At 42.2% G+C, this 19,504-nt stretch overlaps 1 protein-coding gene across 4 annotated transcripts in view; it reads left to right on the top strand.

The window, feature by feature from the left end:
* RCAN2 (regulator of calcineurin 2) overlaps positions 1–19,504 on the top strand; it is a 247,649-nt gene that overhangs the window by 217,466 nt on the left and 10,679 nt on the right. For all 4 annotated transcript variants that reach the window (XM_087438682.1, XM_004424055.3, XM_087438681.1 and 1 more), the window contains 2 exons: positions 6,271–6,444; positions 10,135–10,306. In XM_087438682.1, coding sequence (XP_087294808.1) covers positions 6,271–6,444; positions 10,135–10,306 — 346 coding nt within the window. The remainder of the gene's footprint in view (positions 1–6,270; positions 6,445–10,134; positions 10,307–19,504) is intronic.

Raw genomic sequence — 19,504 nt, 5'->3', positions numbered from 1 at the left:
CATTGATACTGTAAACTGAAATATGGCAGCTATAAAAGGACTGTCAGATCCTTCCTTTGTATTTATAACCATGCAGATATGTCCAGTTTTGTGGCATGTAACAGAGATCTGTGCTCATAACTACTCTCTCAGAGGTCTCGAGTTTTCCTAGTCCACCCCCTCCCCACTCCCAGTACATGTGGGGGCGCTCCTCCCTGCTACTCCCTAGCTATTCAGAGACCCCTTGGGAGACTTACAAATGTCCTGGGACAGGCAGGAAGCATGCAGACATCCACAAATGGTATCTTGCTTGGCACAGCCAGGCTCCATTCCCCCTGGGCACTCTTAGTGGGGGCAGAGTGACCTACCAGAACAAGTCCTGGGTTCAGGCACTGGGAGGGTCTCACTCCCCCAAAGGGTGGGCATTGGGTGCACAGAGTTAGACCCAATAAGGGTCCCAGGCATGCAGACAGTGCCACCTTGGTCCACCAGTGCCTCTCTTGGGCCACTCATCTGACACTTACCACCCCTTATTGAACAGCTGTCAGGATGGATTCCAAACAACCCCTTACTTGCTCCCCCTCCTGAGTCCTCCATCTTCGGTATTTACAAAATGGGTTCCAGTGTGTGTGGCAGGGACATACTCAGCCATCTATAATGTGATACATGGATGGAAACTTTGCAGATCCAAGTTACTTGGCTCTCATTCTGGTGATTCAAACATTTAGGGAAATGATCTTCATCAGCTGAGAGTGATATAAGCACTGTAGGTGTCTTAGCTGCTCTCAAAACCTGGGCTCCAGACTGCTTGGTGATGGCACACTATACTTGTCATTCACTTAGACACATTTCCTGGAAAGTGAATGAAGCTTCAGCTGTAGGGCCCCTTATTTGCATGGGCCTCTATCAAGGCCTGGCAATGTGTTTCACGTGGTCATATATTTTTTTGTAAAATTTGCAAAAGTTATTTCTTATGACTTTTTGTTCTCATTCTAAAAAAAAAAAAAATCCCATTTTTGTGCCTAATTTTGTATTATTTTGCTTAAAGAGGGCTTCCCAAGTTGTAAAAGCTTCAGGCTCCACAAACTTAGATTCACCCCCCATTCAAAGATCATTCCAGTTTATAGCCCCTGTACCATTGCTTGGCTTTGGAGGAGTGTTTTCAGTTTTTGTTTTTGCAGTTCTAAATGCATAGGTGGCAGCTCAGTGAAATCCGGGAAATGAAGACTTGCTTACCTAAAGAGAAGTAAAAATGTCCTCTGGCACAGCCATGTTGTCCAGCCACAGCGGACTGGAGGGCTGCTACTGGGAACGAAAGAACAGCATAGAACACAGACCATGGGAAGCATTCTGCTGAGAGAAGCGTGTGATGAATCCATGAAGTTTTAGGACAAAGCAGATCCTTTTAGAGTTTGGGGCTGAATTTTAGATCTTTGTCTGTCACAAGGACTCCAGTGGGAAGGGATAAAGGCTTTTGTGTCTTTACCAGCCGAATTATCTTTTCTCAAAGCAGTTATGGGACACGAGGTCTGTCCACATCTTTTGTCAGTAAAGAAGGGTTGAGAGCCTCCTTTTCATAATGATTTTTTGGTAACATCAGGACCACAAATGGGACAAAGCATGATTTAATACAAGTCTTCCTGGCCTATGAAGTCCTGACAGGTTAAAATCCAGATGTGAAAATCCCCACATTCAGGCTTGGCTCGTCCTTTCACATAAAGAGTCTGCATTGTGGAAGATTTACACCAGCAGTTCTTCAGACAGGAGGCCCCCCTGAGCAGCCTATAAAACGCAGTACGAGCCTTAAACATGGGATTTGCACATGACTTGTCAGTGGTATCCACTGAGAGGTGATAAACCTAAATGAATTGTTCCATTCTTCGGCAGTTTCTGGGAAGTATTATCTGACAGATGAGAGCCTTGTGATTTTGAGAGAAGCTGAATTTCTTATTAAGATAATTTATACCCAAAGAGATCATAAGGGAGAAAATTGAAAAATACATAGAGGCTTACAGTATCGTTTGGAATGCAGTGAAAGGCGCCACTGGACTTCTCTAACAGGCAGTCTTCAAGGACAGCGCTGTTCCTTGGATTGACAAGGAAGGCCAGTTTTCTTGTTCTTCAGACTTTTCTCTTGTTTGCATATTATCAGTAATATTTACATAGTATAAACAACTTGAGCTTACTGGTTCTGGTTTTGCTAACCAGTTAGTTGTGTGACTTTGTGGAGGTTATTAACTTCTCTGGCTTTCAGTTGCTTCACATGTTACTCAAGAATAATAATGATTCCAACTCTCCCTCAAAGGGCCTGTTCAGAAAAGTGAGGATTCAATGAGATAATATATATATATTTTGTGTGTGTGTGTGTGTGTGTGTGAGGAAGATTAGCCATGAGCTAACATCTGTCGCCAATCCTCCTCTTTTTTGCTGAGGAAGGTTGGCCCTGGGCTAACATCCGTGCCCATCTTCCTTCACTTTATATGGGACGCCGCCACAGCATGGCCTGACAAGCGGTGCGTCTGTGCGCACCCAGGATCCGAACCCCCAGCCGCCGCAACAGAGGGCGCGCATTTAATCGCTACGCCGCTGGGCCGGCCCCCAATGAGATAATATATTAGACAGATATTGTTCATCTGCAGCCTGTCTGGTTTAGAGTTAAACTGAAAGTAATATTTTAAATTGTTCTAATATTTTACAAAATACCTTGGGTTTTTGCATCAACCAATCACTAGAATACATCGAGCACTTCCTAAATACTGAGGATGCTTTTAAAGCCTATTGATTTAAAAAAATAATAGTTGTTTCCATTTTGATTGGAAACTCTAATGGATCACCTGCTGCTTGGTTTGTGTTCCATAACTGCTGAGGACCGTTCTTCACATCACAGTAGCTTCTTATGAGGACCCTGGACAGATCCCTCTGCCGCGTTTTAAGACCAGGTTCCTCTTTACCTTGTCACCCCTGAGAATTGCATAACGGGTGAGGATTACTTTATCACATTAGCTTTGAGCAAAATTAGAGGCAAAATGTTGGCTCACCCATGGCAAATGTTCAAAACTCTATGAGAAGCCTTTCAGCTTTTCTGAACAGACCTCCTTCTTGGCTCTAATTTATGTTTCTACCCTTGTTTTCCTCTTTTTCTCTACTCAGTTTCTATTTTACTTAATTTTATTCTTATATGTCTTTATAAGCCATGTTCAAATCTTTTTTTAATCTTTTTAAAAAATAAACAAATAGTTATAACAGAGATGAAGTAAGATACAGAGAAAACTGCAGGGAGCTTCTCCACGTATAAATGCTTCTCCAAAATAAATGCTTCTGTTTGTAGCAGGACATCTATACTTGCCTCGTCACTTTCCAGATGGCTCAGGAAAAGCAAATACATTTAAAAGTAGAGAATTTAAAATCGCAGTGTTCATATTTGAAACTATAGGCTTATTTGATTTCAAATATGGCCTGAGTTAGGCCTGGGTCTCCATTCTCTGATAAACAGCTGCTTTCTGCATTGTCAGGCACACCCCCTGGAGCGTCTTCACCTGTACCCTGCAGTTCTTGCTGTATAAAGGATGAAGCTGATAAAAACTGATCAAGGCAAAAAATCAAATTACTCTTTGGACCCCAGATGCCCCCGACCTGTATGGCCTGAGCACCTATCTCAGCCTCCCTGTCTGGTTACCTTTACTATATATATCTTATCTACTATGCCAGGCGCGTTGGTTTCTCAAATATCCTCCATTTACACAGCATCTTCCTCTGTGTTCATATCTTCATCCAGCCCCACTCTTCATCCCTTCTCATTCTTCTCTTACCAACCCCTCTCCTGTTCTCTCTCATTTTCTTCTCTCGAGTTCCTTGTTACTTTTTCTCATAGTGCAATTTGAGTTCTAAAATCATTCCTCTGCCTCCTCCCCTTATCGAATCCTAGATTGCTCTTGACAGTGCTTTCCAAAGGGTCAACCTTGATTGACATCTTTGCCCTCTTCCCTCAAATAAACTCTCTAGATTTAATTTATGAAATCAGAATTTGAATCACATTTTTCTTGCATAAAATGTGTATAAGCAAAATAAAATTGTTTCAAAAACAGTATTGTACACATAGTGTAAAAATCAACAGTGGTCTTATTTACCAAACTTGCCTACTCTTCCCAAGTAGTTGCACAGTTAGACTCATTTTTCCAGCCTCTTTGCTCTGAGCTATGGCCATGCAGATGAGCCTTGGCCAAGTAAATATGGGTGGAAGTGATGTTTGCTCTCTACAGGCTCGGTTTGGGAAGATATTCTACTGGAGGCACCACTCATTTTACCCTTTACAACTAAGTGGAGTAAACTCAACCATAATAGCCAGATTTGAAGCGAGATTTTGGTGATGTCACTCAATTAATTGAAATTACTGGGATCCCTGACTCTTTCATTTTACAACTGCTACAAAAATAAGAGGGGAGATTGCTTTATTGTCCTTAACAATAATTTATTAAAGAGTGTCATAAGCATCTACTTGATGAAGTAGTAAAAGTTATTAATTTTATTAACTCTTTATCCTTGAGTACATGCCTTTTTAATAATCTCAATAACGAAATGGAAACTACACGTAAAGCACTGTGGCACACCAAAATACAGTGCTTGACTTGAGGAAATGTTCTAAGCTGAACTAGGCACTTATTTTTCTCATGGAACACCATTTTTACTTGAAAAAACAACTAACAGACAAACTGTAGTTATGTAGACTTAGATATTTGGCAGACATTTTCTCAGAAATGAATGAATGAGGCTGTTACTTCAAGGAAAATGACTGACAATATTTGTTGCCAATGATAAAGAACGAACTTTCAAGCAAAAATTAAAGTTTTGGAAAACTTGTATTCACCAATATGAATCTGACAGCTTTCTAATCTCTAAAGACTTTTTGATAAGACAGGTGGTAATACTAATGAATGTGATTTTTGATATCGTGTAATGAAATGTGTCAACATTTGGAAAAGCTGCATAACTCAGGGAACCAATATTTTCCGGATGATCAGTGTGCATTATTACACAGTCATGCATGATAAAAAATCCATTAAAGGTGCAAAATAGACAAATGGATTTTAATATAGTCAAATAAAAATGTTATTTGATTATGGCTTCAGATTCAACATTGCAATACACTTTAAGAAGCTTCTACTTGTTGAGTTTTGATGATGGTTCAAGGAAGGATATTCATAATTATTTGAAAAGCTATTAAATTACTCCTCCCTTTCCCAATCATATATTTACTTGAGTGAGGCCAGCTTTTCTTCATACCCTTCCGACAAAACAGCATAGCACAACAGATGGAATACAGAAGCAGATATGAGATTCCAGTTGTCTTCTTTTAAGTCAGAAATTGAAGAGATTTGCAAAAATGTAAAACAATGCCAGTCTTCTCACTAAATTTTTTCTTGTTTTGGAAAACAGTTATTTTTCATTAAAAGATTATTTTAACATGGGATGGGTTTATTATTGTTAGTTTTAAATGGATCTATAAGTAAATATTTTTAAATGTCTCAGTTTTAATTTCTAGTACAATAAACATTGATAGATAAAACCCATTGATAGATAAACCCTACATTAACAAAAGTTCTTTAGGATCCTTCATAATTTTTAAGTGTGTAGCGAGGTCCTGAGACCAAAGAGTTTGAGATCACTGCTGTGGAACTTTATTCAAACCAGTGGCTACAAAGAGAACTAACTCTTGAGGAAATGAGGGATTTATTGGGTTTGTGGGGTACCACACAGGAGGAAACTGGCAGCCAGGGGACAGCAAAATATTACTGTGTGCCTGGTGGGAGCTTGGACATCAAAAACACGGAAGGTTTGCTGTAAAGGCAGGTGGAGGTCCCCTGTGGCTAGCTCTGTTCATGTCCCTGTGTTGCCTAAGGGTACATCTGGCGGGTTCACTGTGCTGGGTCTGCCTCCAACAATTTGGTCTGGAATCCTGTTGCCTCAGCAATTGAAATGTTTGTCATGTCACTAATGGAAAAAAAAATAGAGATGGCCAGCAAGTCCCCAGTTCTTAGCCAACTGTCACCCACTGCCACTACAAGTTCCCAGAAAACCTGTGCAGAGAGGACAAGCCAAGTAAATGCTAGTTGTTTGTTATTATTATCATTATAGAGTTTGGGCCCCAGATGGTCCAGTGAAAACTCTGGCCCATGAGCTCTGGGCCTCTGTTAGGAACAGCTTGTTTATTTACTTAGGTTTTTGTTTCTGTCAGGTCTGGCATCATACAAGATACATGACCAATGGATTTTCCTCTGTGTTTGTTTTTATCAGGAAAAATTTGAGGGACTGTTCCGGACTTATGATGACTGTGTGACGTTCCAGCTATTTAAGAGTTTCAGACGTGTCCGAATAAACTTCAGCAATCCCAAATCTGCAGCCCGAGCCAGGATAGAGCTTCATGAAACCCAGTTCAGAGGGAAAAAATTAAAACTCTACTTTGCACAGGTAAGGTAACTCTTCACCAAAGTTAATCCTTTTGCCCTACATTATTTTTTGCCTTTTTAAAATGTAAATGAAGCCCTTTCTACTTTCAGATTGGTTTGTAGTCTATAATTAGTTCACTGAGAAATAAACCTATACCATGATTCCCAGGCGGGGACAGCATGGCAGGCTCTAAGGGCTGTCAGCCTGGGCTTTAACCTGGGCAAGTTATGTAAACTCACTCAGTTTCCTCATCTGTGAAATGGGGATGATGATATACACCCCATACTGTTGTTATGAGGATTAAATGTATTATTGTGTGTTAAAGGACAGCATTTGGTAAATGCACAATCAGTTCCAGTTAGTAGTTATAATAAGAATGCTCTAATCACAACTACTTCTAAGTTTCCTGGCAAGGTTATAGTTAAAACTTAAATTATATGACAGTTTTAGTGGACCGTATACCCTTCCAATGATTCATATGCATGAGAAAAGGTTATGCACATATGGAAATCAATTTTGTGTTTTATTTCATCCAAAAATAAATTCTGGCTGTTCCGAAAAGGGATGGGTAATTCTTGGCAATGCTCACCAAATCCACAGCAATAGAAAATCAATGTCCGTCATGTTCCATCCGTGTCCTCACTTCATCGTTAGATATCTTGATCCATCTGTTATTGGTCCATAAGCATTGTTTCCACCTTTAGGCTCTACAAAGATGGCACAGTGAAAAGAACATAGACTTTGCTTCTTTTTAAGGCTGAATAGTGTTCCATTGTGTATATATACCACAGTTTCTTTATCCATTCATCTGTCGATGGACATTTAGGGTGTTTCCACACTCAGCTATTGTGAATAATGCTACAATGAACATAGGAGTGCTAATATCCAGTCAAGATCCTGATTTCAATTATTTTAGAAAAATACCCAGAAGTGGAATTGCTGGATCGTATAGTAGTTCCAGTTTTAATTTTTTGAGGAATCTCCATGCTGTTTTCCATAGCAGCTGCACCAGTTGCACTCCCACCAGCAGTGTGCAAGTAGGAATGCAGTTTCTCCACATCCTTGCCAACACTTGTTGTCTTTTATTTTTATGATAACAGCCATCCTGACAGGTGCGAGGTGGTGTCTCATTGTGGTTTTGATTTACATTTCCCTGATAGTTAGTGATGTTGACCATTTTTTCATATACCTGTTGGCCATTTGTATGTCTTCCTTGTAGAAATGTCTGTTCAAGTCCTTAGCCCATTTTTAAATCAGGTTGTTAGTTTTTTTATTATTGAGTTATACTAGTTCCTTATATATTTTGGAGATTAACCTCTTATTGGATATATGGTTTGCACATATTTTCTCCCATTCCATAGGTTGCCTTTCACTCTGTTGATTATTTCCTTTGCTGTGTGGAAGCTTTTTAGTTTGATGTAGTCTCACTTGTTTATTTTTATTTTTCTTACCTGTGCTTTGGTGTTATATCCATGAAATCATTGCCAAGACCAATGTCATGAAACTTTTCCCTTATGTTTTCTTCTAGGAGTTTTACAGTTTGGGGTCTTATGTTTAAGTCTTTAATCCATTTTGAGTTGATTTTGTATATGGTGTAAGACAAGGGTCCAGTTTCATTCTTTTGCATGTGGATATCCAGTTTTCCCAATACCATTTGTTGAAGAGACTATCCTTTCCCCATTGTTTTATTTTGGTACACTTGTTGAAGATCAGTTGACACTACAGGCATGGATTTAATTTTGAGTTCTCTATTCTGTTCCATTAGTCTGTATGTCTGTCTTTATGTCAGTACCATACTGTTTTGATTACTGTAGCTTTGTAATATATTTTGAAATCAGGAAATGTTATGTTCTTTTTCAAGATTGATTTGGCTACTCATGGTCTTTTGTGGTTCCATATGAATTTTAGAATTTTTTTTCTATTTCTGTAAAAAAAATTGCCATTGGGGGGCTGGCCCAGTGGCACAGCAGTTGGGTGCACGCGCTCCGCTTCGGCGGCCCAGGGTTCTCAGGTTCAGATCCCGGGCGTGCACCGACACACTGCTTGTCAAGCCATGCTGTGGCAGTGTCCCATGTAAAGTGGAGGAGGATGGGCACAGATGTTGGCCCAGGGCCAGTCTTCCTCAGCAAAAAATAAAAAAATAAAAAAATAAAAGAGGAAGATTGGCATCGGATGTTGGCTCAGGGCTGATCTTCCTCACACACACACACAAAAAATTGCCATTGGGATTTTGATAGGCATTGCATTGAATCTGTAGATCGCTTTGGGTAGTATGGACACTCTGCAATATATCACAGCATGGCTGAACCTTGAGGACATTATGCTAAGTGAAATAAGCCAATCACAGAAAGACAAATACTGCATAATTCCACTTATATGAGGTATCTAAAATAGTCAAACTCATAGAATCAAAGAGTGGAATGGTAGTTACCAGGGGCTGGGAGGGGAGAGGAAAATGAAGAGTTACTAATCAATGTTCATAAAGTTTCAGTCAAGCAAGATGAATAAGCTCTAGAAATCTGCCTTCAACATGGTACCTACAGTCAATAATAATGTATTGCACACTTAAAAATTTGTTAAGAAGGTAGATGTCATGTTAAGTGTTCTTCCCACAATAAAATAAAATAAAAACGAAAGAAGAAAAAGAAGTTAGATTTTAGCCTCAGCTCTATGTTCAAATTCCACACTGCTTATAACTTACGTGACTTGTAGAAACCTCAGTTTCCTCTTCTATTAAAACCTTCCTTGGTTCCTTAAAACATTAAACATAAGAGTTACCATCTGACCCTGCAATTCCACTCTTAGGTATATATGGAAAAGAACTGGAAACAGGTCTCTAACAAATACATATAACGCACATGTTTATAGCAGCACTACTCACAGTAGCCAAAATGTGGAAACAACCCAAATGTCTATCAATGGATGAATGGATAAACTAACTGTGGTCTATCCATTTAGTGGAATATTATTCAACCATGAAAAGGAATGGAGTGCTGATACATGCTACAACATGGATGAACCTTGAAAAAATTATGCTAAATGAAAGAAGCTAGATGCAAAATGTGGACCCATATTCTATGATTCCATTTATATGAAATGTCCAGAATAGGTAAATCCACAGAAACAGAAAGCAGATTGGTGGTTGCCAGGGTCTGAGTGGAGGCAGAAATGGTAGTAACTGTTAAATGAGTACCAGGTTTCCTTTGGGGTGATGAAAATGCTTTGGATCTAGATAGAAGTGATTGCACAACATTGGGAATGTACTAAATACTATTGAATTGTTTACTTTAAAATGGTTAATTTCATGTTATGAAATTAAAAGAGAGAAAGAAAGAGAGAGAAGGAGGGAGGGAGGAAGGGGTCTCAAGAGCAGCAGCATCCGCATCACGTGGGAACTTGTTAGCAGTGCAGATTCTCAGCCCTCGCCCCAGGTCTACTGAATCAGACACTCTGGGAGTGGGGCTCAGCAATCTGTGTTGTAGTAAGTTTCCAGGTAATTCTGATGCACGCTAAAGGTTGAGACCCACTGTTTTAAGGATTAAATAAGATAACTGAACACATGGTGTGTGGTAAGTAGTAATTATTATTATAGCCTGGTTCCTTGGTTCATTTGTCACAGGCTAAAAGTAAGACTCCGCATCTTAGTGTCCCAACATGGCACATCTGAGGCCATAATGAATAACGTGTCTTCATTTCTACTCTGTTTGAAAGGTTCAGACTCCAGAGACAGACGGAGACAAACTGCATTTGGCTCCACCACAGCCCGCCAAACAGTTTCTCATCTCACCCCCTGCATCTCCTCCTGTGGGCTGGCAGCCCATCAGCGATGCCACGCCGGTCCTCAACTACGACCTCCTCTATGCCGTGGCCAAACTAGGACCAGGTAAGCTCTGTGGCCCTATTAAAAAATAAACATTTGTCAGCGACCTAGAAAAGCCAAACAAGATGAACAACCTTGAAATCTGGGTTCACAGTAACATCTGCACTTCTAATGGATTTATGGCTGTATGTGGACGATGAGAGGGATGATGAAGGAGAATGCGGCATCAGACTTCATACCTGTTTAGAAGCAACTCAGGAACCGGGACTAAAATGTCTGTCCTTGTGACTTCTGGATGGCAAGGCAGATATTTTAAGATTGCAAAGAGCTACCTAATTCTTATGGGAGTTCTCTCCATAGCACAAGAACGTTGTTTCCTCAGAACAGGCAAAATGAGCTCTACCAGCTGGCACAAGGCTTCTAAGCTGTGCAGCCCTGTTTCACTGCTGCCACAGAAGTGCCCAGGAACCCTCTGCTGCAAGACAATCTGCCTGTCAAAGTGAAGTGTTTAAGTCCCCAAGGAGCTGGTCACAGTAGCCTGTAGTTAGATTTTTCTAACTTTAGAAAAGTCTTATGAACACTTTGTTCCAATGTTGGTATATGTAGCTCAGATTCACCCATTTTCACTGCAGTATAGTATTCCATTTGATGAATATACCATCACACTTTGTTCATGCACTCTCCTGCTGATAAACATTTAGATTGTTTCCAGTTCCTTGCCATTACAATCAAAACTCTAGTTAGCATTCTTGTACATATTTCCTATGCACTTGTCCAAAAGTTTCTTTATGTTTTATACCCAGCAATGATATTGTTCTCAATTTCAACAGACATTGCCATCTTGCACTTCGAAGTATTTTTCCTGTGTTATAGCAAGAGGGGAATGCGGAAAGTGAAGGGGCCGAAACCAGGTGGCAGCTGAGGTTTTAGGCATTATGGATCCAATAGTAGATAATGGCCATTATTCTGCTCCATCTACTGGTAGTTCTCCCAGTGTGAGAGGGACTTTAAATATAATCCCAATGCCCTGGCTGCACCCCAAGAGATTCTAATTTAATTGATTTGGGTCAAGTCTGGGCATTAGTTTTTTGGGTGTTTTTTTTTTTTTTTTTTGGTGAGGAAGATTGGCCCTGGGCTAACACACCTGCTGCTAATCTTCCTCTTTTTGCTTGAGGAAGAGTGGCCCTGAGCTAACATCTGTGCCCATCTTCCTCTATTTTGTATGTTGGATGCCACCACAGCATGGCTTGATGAGCAGTGTGTAGGCCTGTGCCTGGGATCCAAACCCGCGAACCCCAGGCCACCAAAGTGAAGCCCATGAATGTAACCACTACACCACCGGGCTGGCCCCAGGCATTAGTATTTTTCAAAAGCTTCCCAGGTGATTCTGATGTGCAGATGAGTTCAAGAACCACTGGTGACTAAATGCCAAATGCAAGTATGATAAACTTGTAATAAGTTCTTACCGATATTTCTTAGCGTGGTTAGGAAAACATTTGGGCCAGAACCACCCACCCCAGAAATCTGCGGTTTTAATCATCATACGTGTTGATTCTTGCATACACTGAAATTTGAGGACCATGGGTATAAGGGTGACCCACTGTTCTGGTTCACCCAGGACTGAGGGGTTCCTGGGAACTTTCAGTGCTAAAACCAGGAAATTGCCAGGCAAACCAGGAAGAGCTGGTCACCCCACTGGGTCCCCAGACTAGGATGAGGCTGATTTGATTAATAAGCAATCCCTGCAAGAGAATTACTGGCTCTCCCACATGTGGACTGAGAGTTAAATTACAGCACTCTCAAGAGCAAGCTCCTTGGGGGTTTCTTTGTCATCACCATCAAATCACTCAGCTTCTCAGGGCCTTTAAAATGGCCATGGGTTTCACCCTCAAAGAGCCGTTGTGAGAAACAGCAGGTATCTAACTAAGATAAGCTGGTGAAAGAAGCAATATAACAATAAGGGAGGTATGGGAGAAATGTGGTTTCCTTGAAAGTCTAGTTCACATATAGGCATCCTGAACTCATGCACTCCCCAGCCAAAGAGAGCCATGTCTGTGATATGTGTAAACATGATGTGTGTAAAATAAGTCAAGTCTGCTTAAGTCGAGCCTTGTGAAGCCATTTCCCACAGTAATTCAGGACATTTCAGAAGCAGGCGAGCACGCCCCCAAAAATGGACCCATTAGAGCCAAGGTCCTTGGAGCGGCCAGTTTGACTGTCATGCACAGATATGAACAAGAACACACTTTGAACACAGTTGCTTTGAATGTCAGCAAATGGACTTCTTCATAGAATCATTGGTCTTGGCTAGAGGACCTAGGAGTCACTAGCCAACCTGCATTTTACAGGAGGGGAAACTGAGGCCCGAGAAGGGGAAAGTGGTGGGGCCAGGGTTTCCAGTGCAGAGCTCTTCCTGCTTCACTGTTGACAAAGGAGGCCCAGGCCAAGTCAGACTTTCTGACCATCAGATCCGAGCCGGCCTCTGGTCCACTCACTTGGAGCTGGTAATCCAGTCAATTCAAATCATGTTTTATCCAGATTGGGACAGAAAATTCATTTGTGGCTAATGTTCACAAAGCTTGATGCAAAGACAAGATAAAGGCAAGTCTCAGACAGCCTCGCTGGCTGATGGAGCTGAGTCCCAGGTCTGGAGGGTGCCACCAGGGACTGACAGAGGCAGAGGGGATGGAGGGAGTGGGAATTAGGCCTCAGAAGGGATGCTCACAGAGCCTGGCACAGAGGAGGGGGGAAGGAGGAAGCAAATGGTCTCAAAGAGGCAAAGAATAAAGGGGTTCTTTTTAGGTGTGAATGACTTATCAATAATGTTAAAAGTACATGCCTTTTACCTTATTGCTAACCTATAAGCTTCACGTTCTCTTACCAAATGGATGTACTTTCTACCATTTTGGAAGTGCCCTGCTGTGCAACAAGCACAGAGATGAGAACTATTGCTAGCCCCATTCTACAGACCAGAAAACTGAGGTTGCCCAAAGTGACCCAGCTGGTTGGTGGCAGAAGCAAATGTCCAACCTGGCTCTTGTGACCCCATCACTTGGCCAGACCCAACGGCCTTCTATTAGGGATACAGGCTGCCTCGGTGGACTTTAGGCCTACTCTGCTCCGACAGGAAAACATTTACCCTAACCCTGAATTGACAGTTATCTCTAACACCACTGTAACTTCCAGGAAGCCTCACCCAGTGTCTGGTAGGTGTGCAAACGAAGGCCTGTGCTCTGGGTGTGCAAGAGCAGATATCGAGGGTCTCCTGCTTTTCTTGTGTCTCACGGAACGGCTGCAATTTGGACGTATTTTCTGGGATATCTTTCTCTCTATTCCTTGCCAGCAATTTGAGACTGTTTCTCTTTATGTGGTTATCCATGTGTTCTCTTCCTGTGTCCTTGAAGCCTCCTCACCCCACACAGATGAAAGATTATATCCAACAATTGAGTTGAAAATATCACAGAGGTGATGTTAGAGGCCTGGGCCTCTGGCGGCTGTTTCAGCCGCAGCGGGGAGGGAGCAGGGCCACACCCTGCCTCCTCCCCACTCACATCTCCGCCCCACCTCCCCAACGAGATGCTAAGGCAAGAGCTGCTCTTTTAGGATCCTCGGGGCACTTTGCACAAATGCTCACTTCTCCTTATGCTAATTGTCTATTGTTCAACTTACTGTCTTCCCTACTTTTTGAGGGGAGAATGCATGTTTTATTCACTTTGGTTTTCAGAACGCCTGATAGCACCTGGCACATAGTAGATGCTCCATAAATATTGAATGAACGAATGAATGAATGAATGAGTGAGTGATCAGAGCTATTAGCCTGCCTAGAGATAATTTCTTCACTGGCAAATTGTTGCTTTCTTATGGCTTCAGCCAGACTGAGTCAGCCAGCACTAAATTAATGTTTTCTCTAATGAGAGGACTTCTAGCGTTTCCATTTGAAAAAAAATCATTTAGTAAAATTTATTTTTAATCCTTTGGCAGAATCATTTCACTAACAAATTATAACTCATTCCATGTTAAGGGATGATTACCTCAGCTCCAAAAGTACAGAAACAAATTAGGATGAGAGCAGAGAAAAGCAGCCCAAATGATGAAAGGAATGGAGTTCTGCTTCTGAGGAGTGACTAATGTGTTAAATCAGCGGAACTGAGTGGCTGAGAAGAGATGCAGAGATCCAAAGATGCTGAGAAAAAGCAGGTCGAAAGAACGAGCATCATGAAGCAGGGATCCAGGGCGAGATGGTACCCAGGCTCAGGGTCACCTCTGCAAACCAGCTGACTTGTGGGAGCTTTGCCCCGTCTAGCTGCCCCGGGAAGGCAATGATGGGCGTTGTTAAGACTCTTGGGGAGGGCAAATGGGAGAGTGAGGGCAGGGTCCTGGGTGCCCCCATTCTTTAAGAAAGGAACACTGACGACCCTCTTCCAGAGACAGACAATTCAGGCCCCCTGGAGCTTCTAGAAAAGCTCCTGAAGCAAACATGGAGAGAACAGTGCATCACAAAGGAACCGTGATCAAACCCGAGCCTGTGCGTTTCCTCTGAGATCCGGAGCAGGGCGTTACAACACGAGACCAGGGCCGCCTAACGCGGGACAAGCATCTCTCAGTTCTGTTTGTTGTATTGAGAGCAGTTTCTATTCTGGGAAATATGAGAGGCACAATTTCAAACATTCTTAGTCATTGTTCCCATGACTGTATGTTCTGTTTTTGATCCAGAAAGTAAAATAGATAAATTAGGAAAAAAACTTAAATAGAAACAACAGCTAAAACTTATATATACAGCTTACTATGTGTCAGGCACAGTTCTAAACACCTTACTATATTATCTCATTTAATGCTCACAGCGATTCTATGAGACAGGTATTGTTATTCTCCTCATTTATACAGCTGCGGAGTGTGAGGCAGAGAGTAGTTAAGCAATTTGCCCAAGGCTACACAGCTGGTAAGTTCAAATGTGTCCCTCTGCCACTGGCAAGAAGCAGAAAGGACTCATCGAGCCAGCACTCTTGCCCTGGGGAGTGAAAAGTTTGAGAAACCAGAGCTCTGTTGAATAGTAAAATTAATTTCTGCAGAAGAAATTCAAGATTGTTGCAAAAGGAAATTTTAAAAATACAAAACAATCAATACATTTTGTTCCTCCACATTGGTTTCTCTGACTATTGGCAGCCCCCTAAAACACACCCACTGTATCAGCTCTTTAAGGCACACTCGATGCTTTTCTCTGTGGTCCAGGGGGACGCGAGGATCAGATTTTGCCTTCCTCTGCTCTGTTGAAGAACAGCTATGGTCTCTATAAACAGAGGCTTTCTCCATTTATATTAGTCCCCCTGGTGAATTTAGAGAAGCCTGCCGTTTAACAATGACCTAGACAAAATAAGATGAGCTTTAACCAGGTGGAGAATGAATCGAATATTTAATTTGTTTTATTTTATAATATCTATCGTTCCTGACTCCAGAAAGAGCGTAGTGCTATGTTCTTTTCGGATGTAAAACAAAATAGAAAAACAAAAACCCAGCCCAGCCAAACAGCTTATCTATACCAATCAGCAAAAATGGCAAAATAGAGGTGTTTGCCCTGCTCCCTGGGTGGTATTCAGAGGCGGCATGTGAAATGCCAGCCTTTGTTCTCCTCTCTAGGACGGTTCTGGAAGGTCATGTTCATTGTCACTGAAAATGCCTGCAGGGAGCCACATGAAAAGTCATTGTCAACTCCCTTTTTTCCTCCTGCTATTTTTAGCTCTTGTTAGGGAGATCAATTTGCGTTAACTGCAGAGGAGGGCTTAAAACGTTGCTGAGTTTCAAGTTGCGTACATCCGCTATATTTAGATTTTTTCCAAATTCTTCTCCATCAAAACGTGCCATAGTAAAGCAATTTTGCTGGCTTGCTGCTTGGTAAACATTGTTTCCCCCAAATGGAAAATATATTTCATTAATCCATGTACTTATAAGGAAGAAACATTTTCTATTCTAGGCTCATTGATTCAAAGGTGGAGAAAATTCCATTTTTAAAATATAGATGAATATTTTGGGTGCATGTGGTATGACTATTACATAAGCCTCAGTTCTTGTTCAACAATTGCTATTTTCTGATCACAGATATGAAAAGCAAACAAAGCAGCCCACCTCCAGGGTTCCAGGTAGTGGGGTCTCGACGCATCATTCCCTGCCCAAGGGACGCAGACTTGGGACCCTGGAACATGCTCATAATTTCCCATCTCCTTTCAAAGAATTTTTGCTGGAAAAAGATTTTAAAGGGGCTTCTCTTCTCAGCATATATTTCACAACTATCTTCCATCATTGTTGAGTAGCAGTATAAAATACTTCCCTTTCTTATTTCACAGGGAAAACATGCACATTTTAGAAAAATAGAAAAGACACGTGACCAAAATCTGGGCGTGTGTGTGCGTGTGGCTGTGTGTGCGCGCCTGCGTGTGTGCGTCCCCATAGCTGCTCCCTTAGCTGGGCTCCTAATACTGGGACAGGTAGAGCAGGATGGTCACTCTGAGAGGAAAGCCTCGTGACTCTGTGTCCCAGCACACAGAGAGCTCGTCCACAGCTCTTTCTGCCCTCGTGTCTGCACTTACCTCTCACCCCGGTGGACACGCCCCACTTCACAAGCCTCTGAGACCCTTTTCTCTGGTCTCCCTTCATCTCCCCACCTCTTCTCCATCTATAGTTTCCTTAATCTTTCTTGCCCTTACTTTCCTCCTAGGGTTCCACTTCACTGTCTCAACCACTAATTCAGGTCCTCAGTCCATCGATTGTCGCCAGGAAGTACTTTAGGTCCTAAATGACTCAGGAGGAAATGAAGATAAATGGTCCCCTTAATCCAGTCTTAGAGGGAAACCCCCAGAAGATAAGTAAATTTTCTCTTATTGAAACAGAGCATCTCTTACAACAAAACTACAGAAGTAGTCTCTCTCTCTCCCTCTCTCCCCTCCCCTATAGCTCTCTCTCTCTCTCTCACCTTCCCCATCTCTCTCTCCCCTCCCGCCCCTATCTCTCTCTCTCTCTCCCTCTCTCCTTTCTCTCTTTTTCTCTTTCTCTCTCTTTCTCTCCCTCCTCCCCATCACTATCTTTTTTCTCTCTCTCTTCCCCTCCCCTCTCTCTCTCTCTCTTTCTCTCCCCTTCCGTCTTACTAAGGCCCCTTCTGCTTTCCTAGTTTGATGTGGGTCAGGACTGAGGATGGGGGAGAGGAGCAAGAACCCTCATCATTCATGTTGATAATATCTTCCGAACATGAACTCATACTAGACCTGCTGAGGCAGGGAAGTCCATGTTCACCCTGATGTCTTTTCTGCACCATCCCAACCTTATTCCTAAACACGTCAGAGGCAATATGGTGGCCATGCTTTGGCCTTGGCAGACCTCGATTGGAGTCCTGTCTCCACCACTTGTTTGTGGTGACCTGGAGCTATTTACCTCACCTCTCTGCACTTCCTTTTTAAAAAACAGTGATTATTTGACAACTTGCAAGGTCACCGTGTAGATGGAATAATTAATATACACAAAGCTCTTAGCCAGTGCCTGGCACAGAGGAACTATGAAATCCATGGGAGGTGTGATGATCACTCTGCTCTGAGCAGTATTGTTTAGCAGGGCATCCTCAGAGAGATGTTCCTCTGCCTGGTGCCCTGGAATATCCCCTCTTTTCTTTTGTAGCTGTAAATGAAGCTCCAACATGAAGAGAGCTATTTCTCTTCCTTTTGGATGATGATTAAAACTCAGGATGTGAGTTTGAATCCAGGCTCCACCTTATGCGCTGTGTGACCTTGAGCAAGTTTCTTAACCTTTCTGTGCCTCAACTTCCTCAACCGTAAAATCAGATTATTGCCAGTAGCAAATGAGATAATCCATTTAAATCTATATGTCCAGCCCCGGACATAGTAAATGCTAAGTGTGTGTTACCTAGTTGTTGTCATTTGATTTTCAAACCGTATCTTAGTTGCCTATTAAAATGTAAGTGCCTATGTTAAGCTCTTAGCTCAGGGTTTCTCAGTGTGAAAGCTATGACATTTTGGAATTGACAGTCCTACACATTGGAGTACATTTAGCATCTTTGGGCCTCAGTTACTAAATGCCAGTATCCACACCCAACCCAGTCCTTATGACAACCAGCCAAAAAAAAATTCCCCATTGCCTTTCCAGACACCCCTGGGAGTGCAGCACCCTTGTTTGAGAACCACACTAATTACGCTTTTGCAGGATTTGCCAGGTGGTTCTCAAAGTGACTAAGAGTCATAGAAACATAGAGGCAGGGAGTGCCTATAAAGGGTCAGAGGTACCAGGTGGGAGCAGAAATCAGAGGATAAGAGAGGGGAGACAGCACAGAGAAGTGTCACCCGCCCCTCCTCCTTCCCGACACACACACACTTGCTTTCCTTCCCTTTGGAAAACCAGGAGAAGACAAGACTGTCAGTAGATAACTTAAAAATACCGTCAATTAGCATATCTAGATGGGGAGGGAGGTGCAGCTTTGGGAAACTTCCTGAGGTTTTTCGCTATAACTCAGTCCTTCTCTTGAGGAACACTTTTGGCCCCAAACCAAACCAGCATTAGTCCTGCCAGGATTGAGAGAGGGCCATAAGACATGGCGCGCTCCAATACTGGCCAGTGCCGGGGTAGAGGGAAGGAAGTGCAGGTCCCTTCCCTGCTTTGGCCTGTCACTCTCTCCTTCCCACCTCTCCAGATGTCTGACAGCTGGATCCGTGCCAGGTACCTCCGTCTCCGAAGTTGACAAGGGGGTGGGAAACCGGGGCTTGGCAGCCTTGTGGGCCTTCCTATCCCTGCCAGATTCTATCAAGTCCTAAACCTAACACTTGAAAGAAAAGGAAATTTAAACGTGAACACCTGCCAAGTGCATTTCAAATTGTTCTGAACTCTTCCCTCAATCTCTGGTTTCAATTTCACCAACAGGAATGTTCAGGAAAACTCACACACATAGAAATTCCATTTTACTTATTCTATAAATCAGGGCTGATGCTCCCGACTTCCTCTTGAAAATACTACGTTTACAATAAAAATATTGGGGGTGAGGGTTTGCAGTGCCTTTTAAACATGACCAAGCCTAAAATAATTTTAATATTGGAATTTCCATTCTTCTTCTTAATCAAATATAAAGGGCTTTTAAGCCAAACTAAAATTTCACACTCAGCACATAACCCAGCATGGTTCTGTGTTCAGGGGTCCTGTTGGAAATGTTCTTAGCATTTGCCTTCATAAGCCATCATCCATTCTTAAAATTCAGTATAGATTACTAACTGA

Source organism: Ceratotherium simum, chromosome 13 (genome assembly GCF_057802395.1).
Source record: "Ceratotherium simum simum isolate JZ-2026a chromosome 13, ASM5780239v1, whole genome shotgun sequence".
Taxonomy (NCBI): domain Eukaryota; kingdom Metazoa; phylum Chordata; class Mammalia; order Perissodactyla; family Rhinocerotidae; genus Ceratotherium; species Ceratotherium simum.
This window is presented reverse-complemented; position numbering and strand designations above follow the sequence as displayed.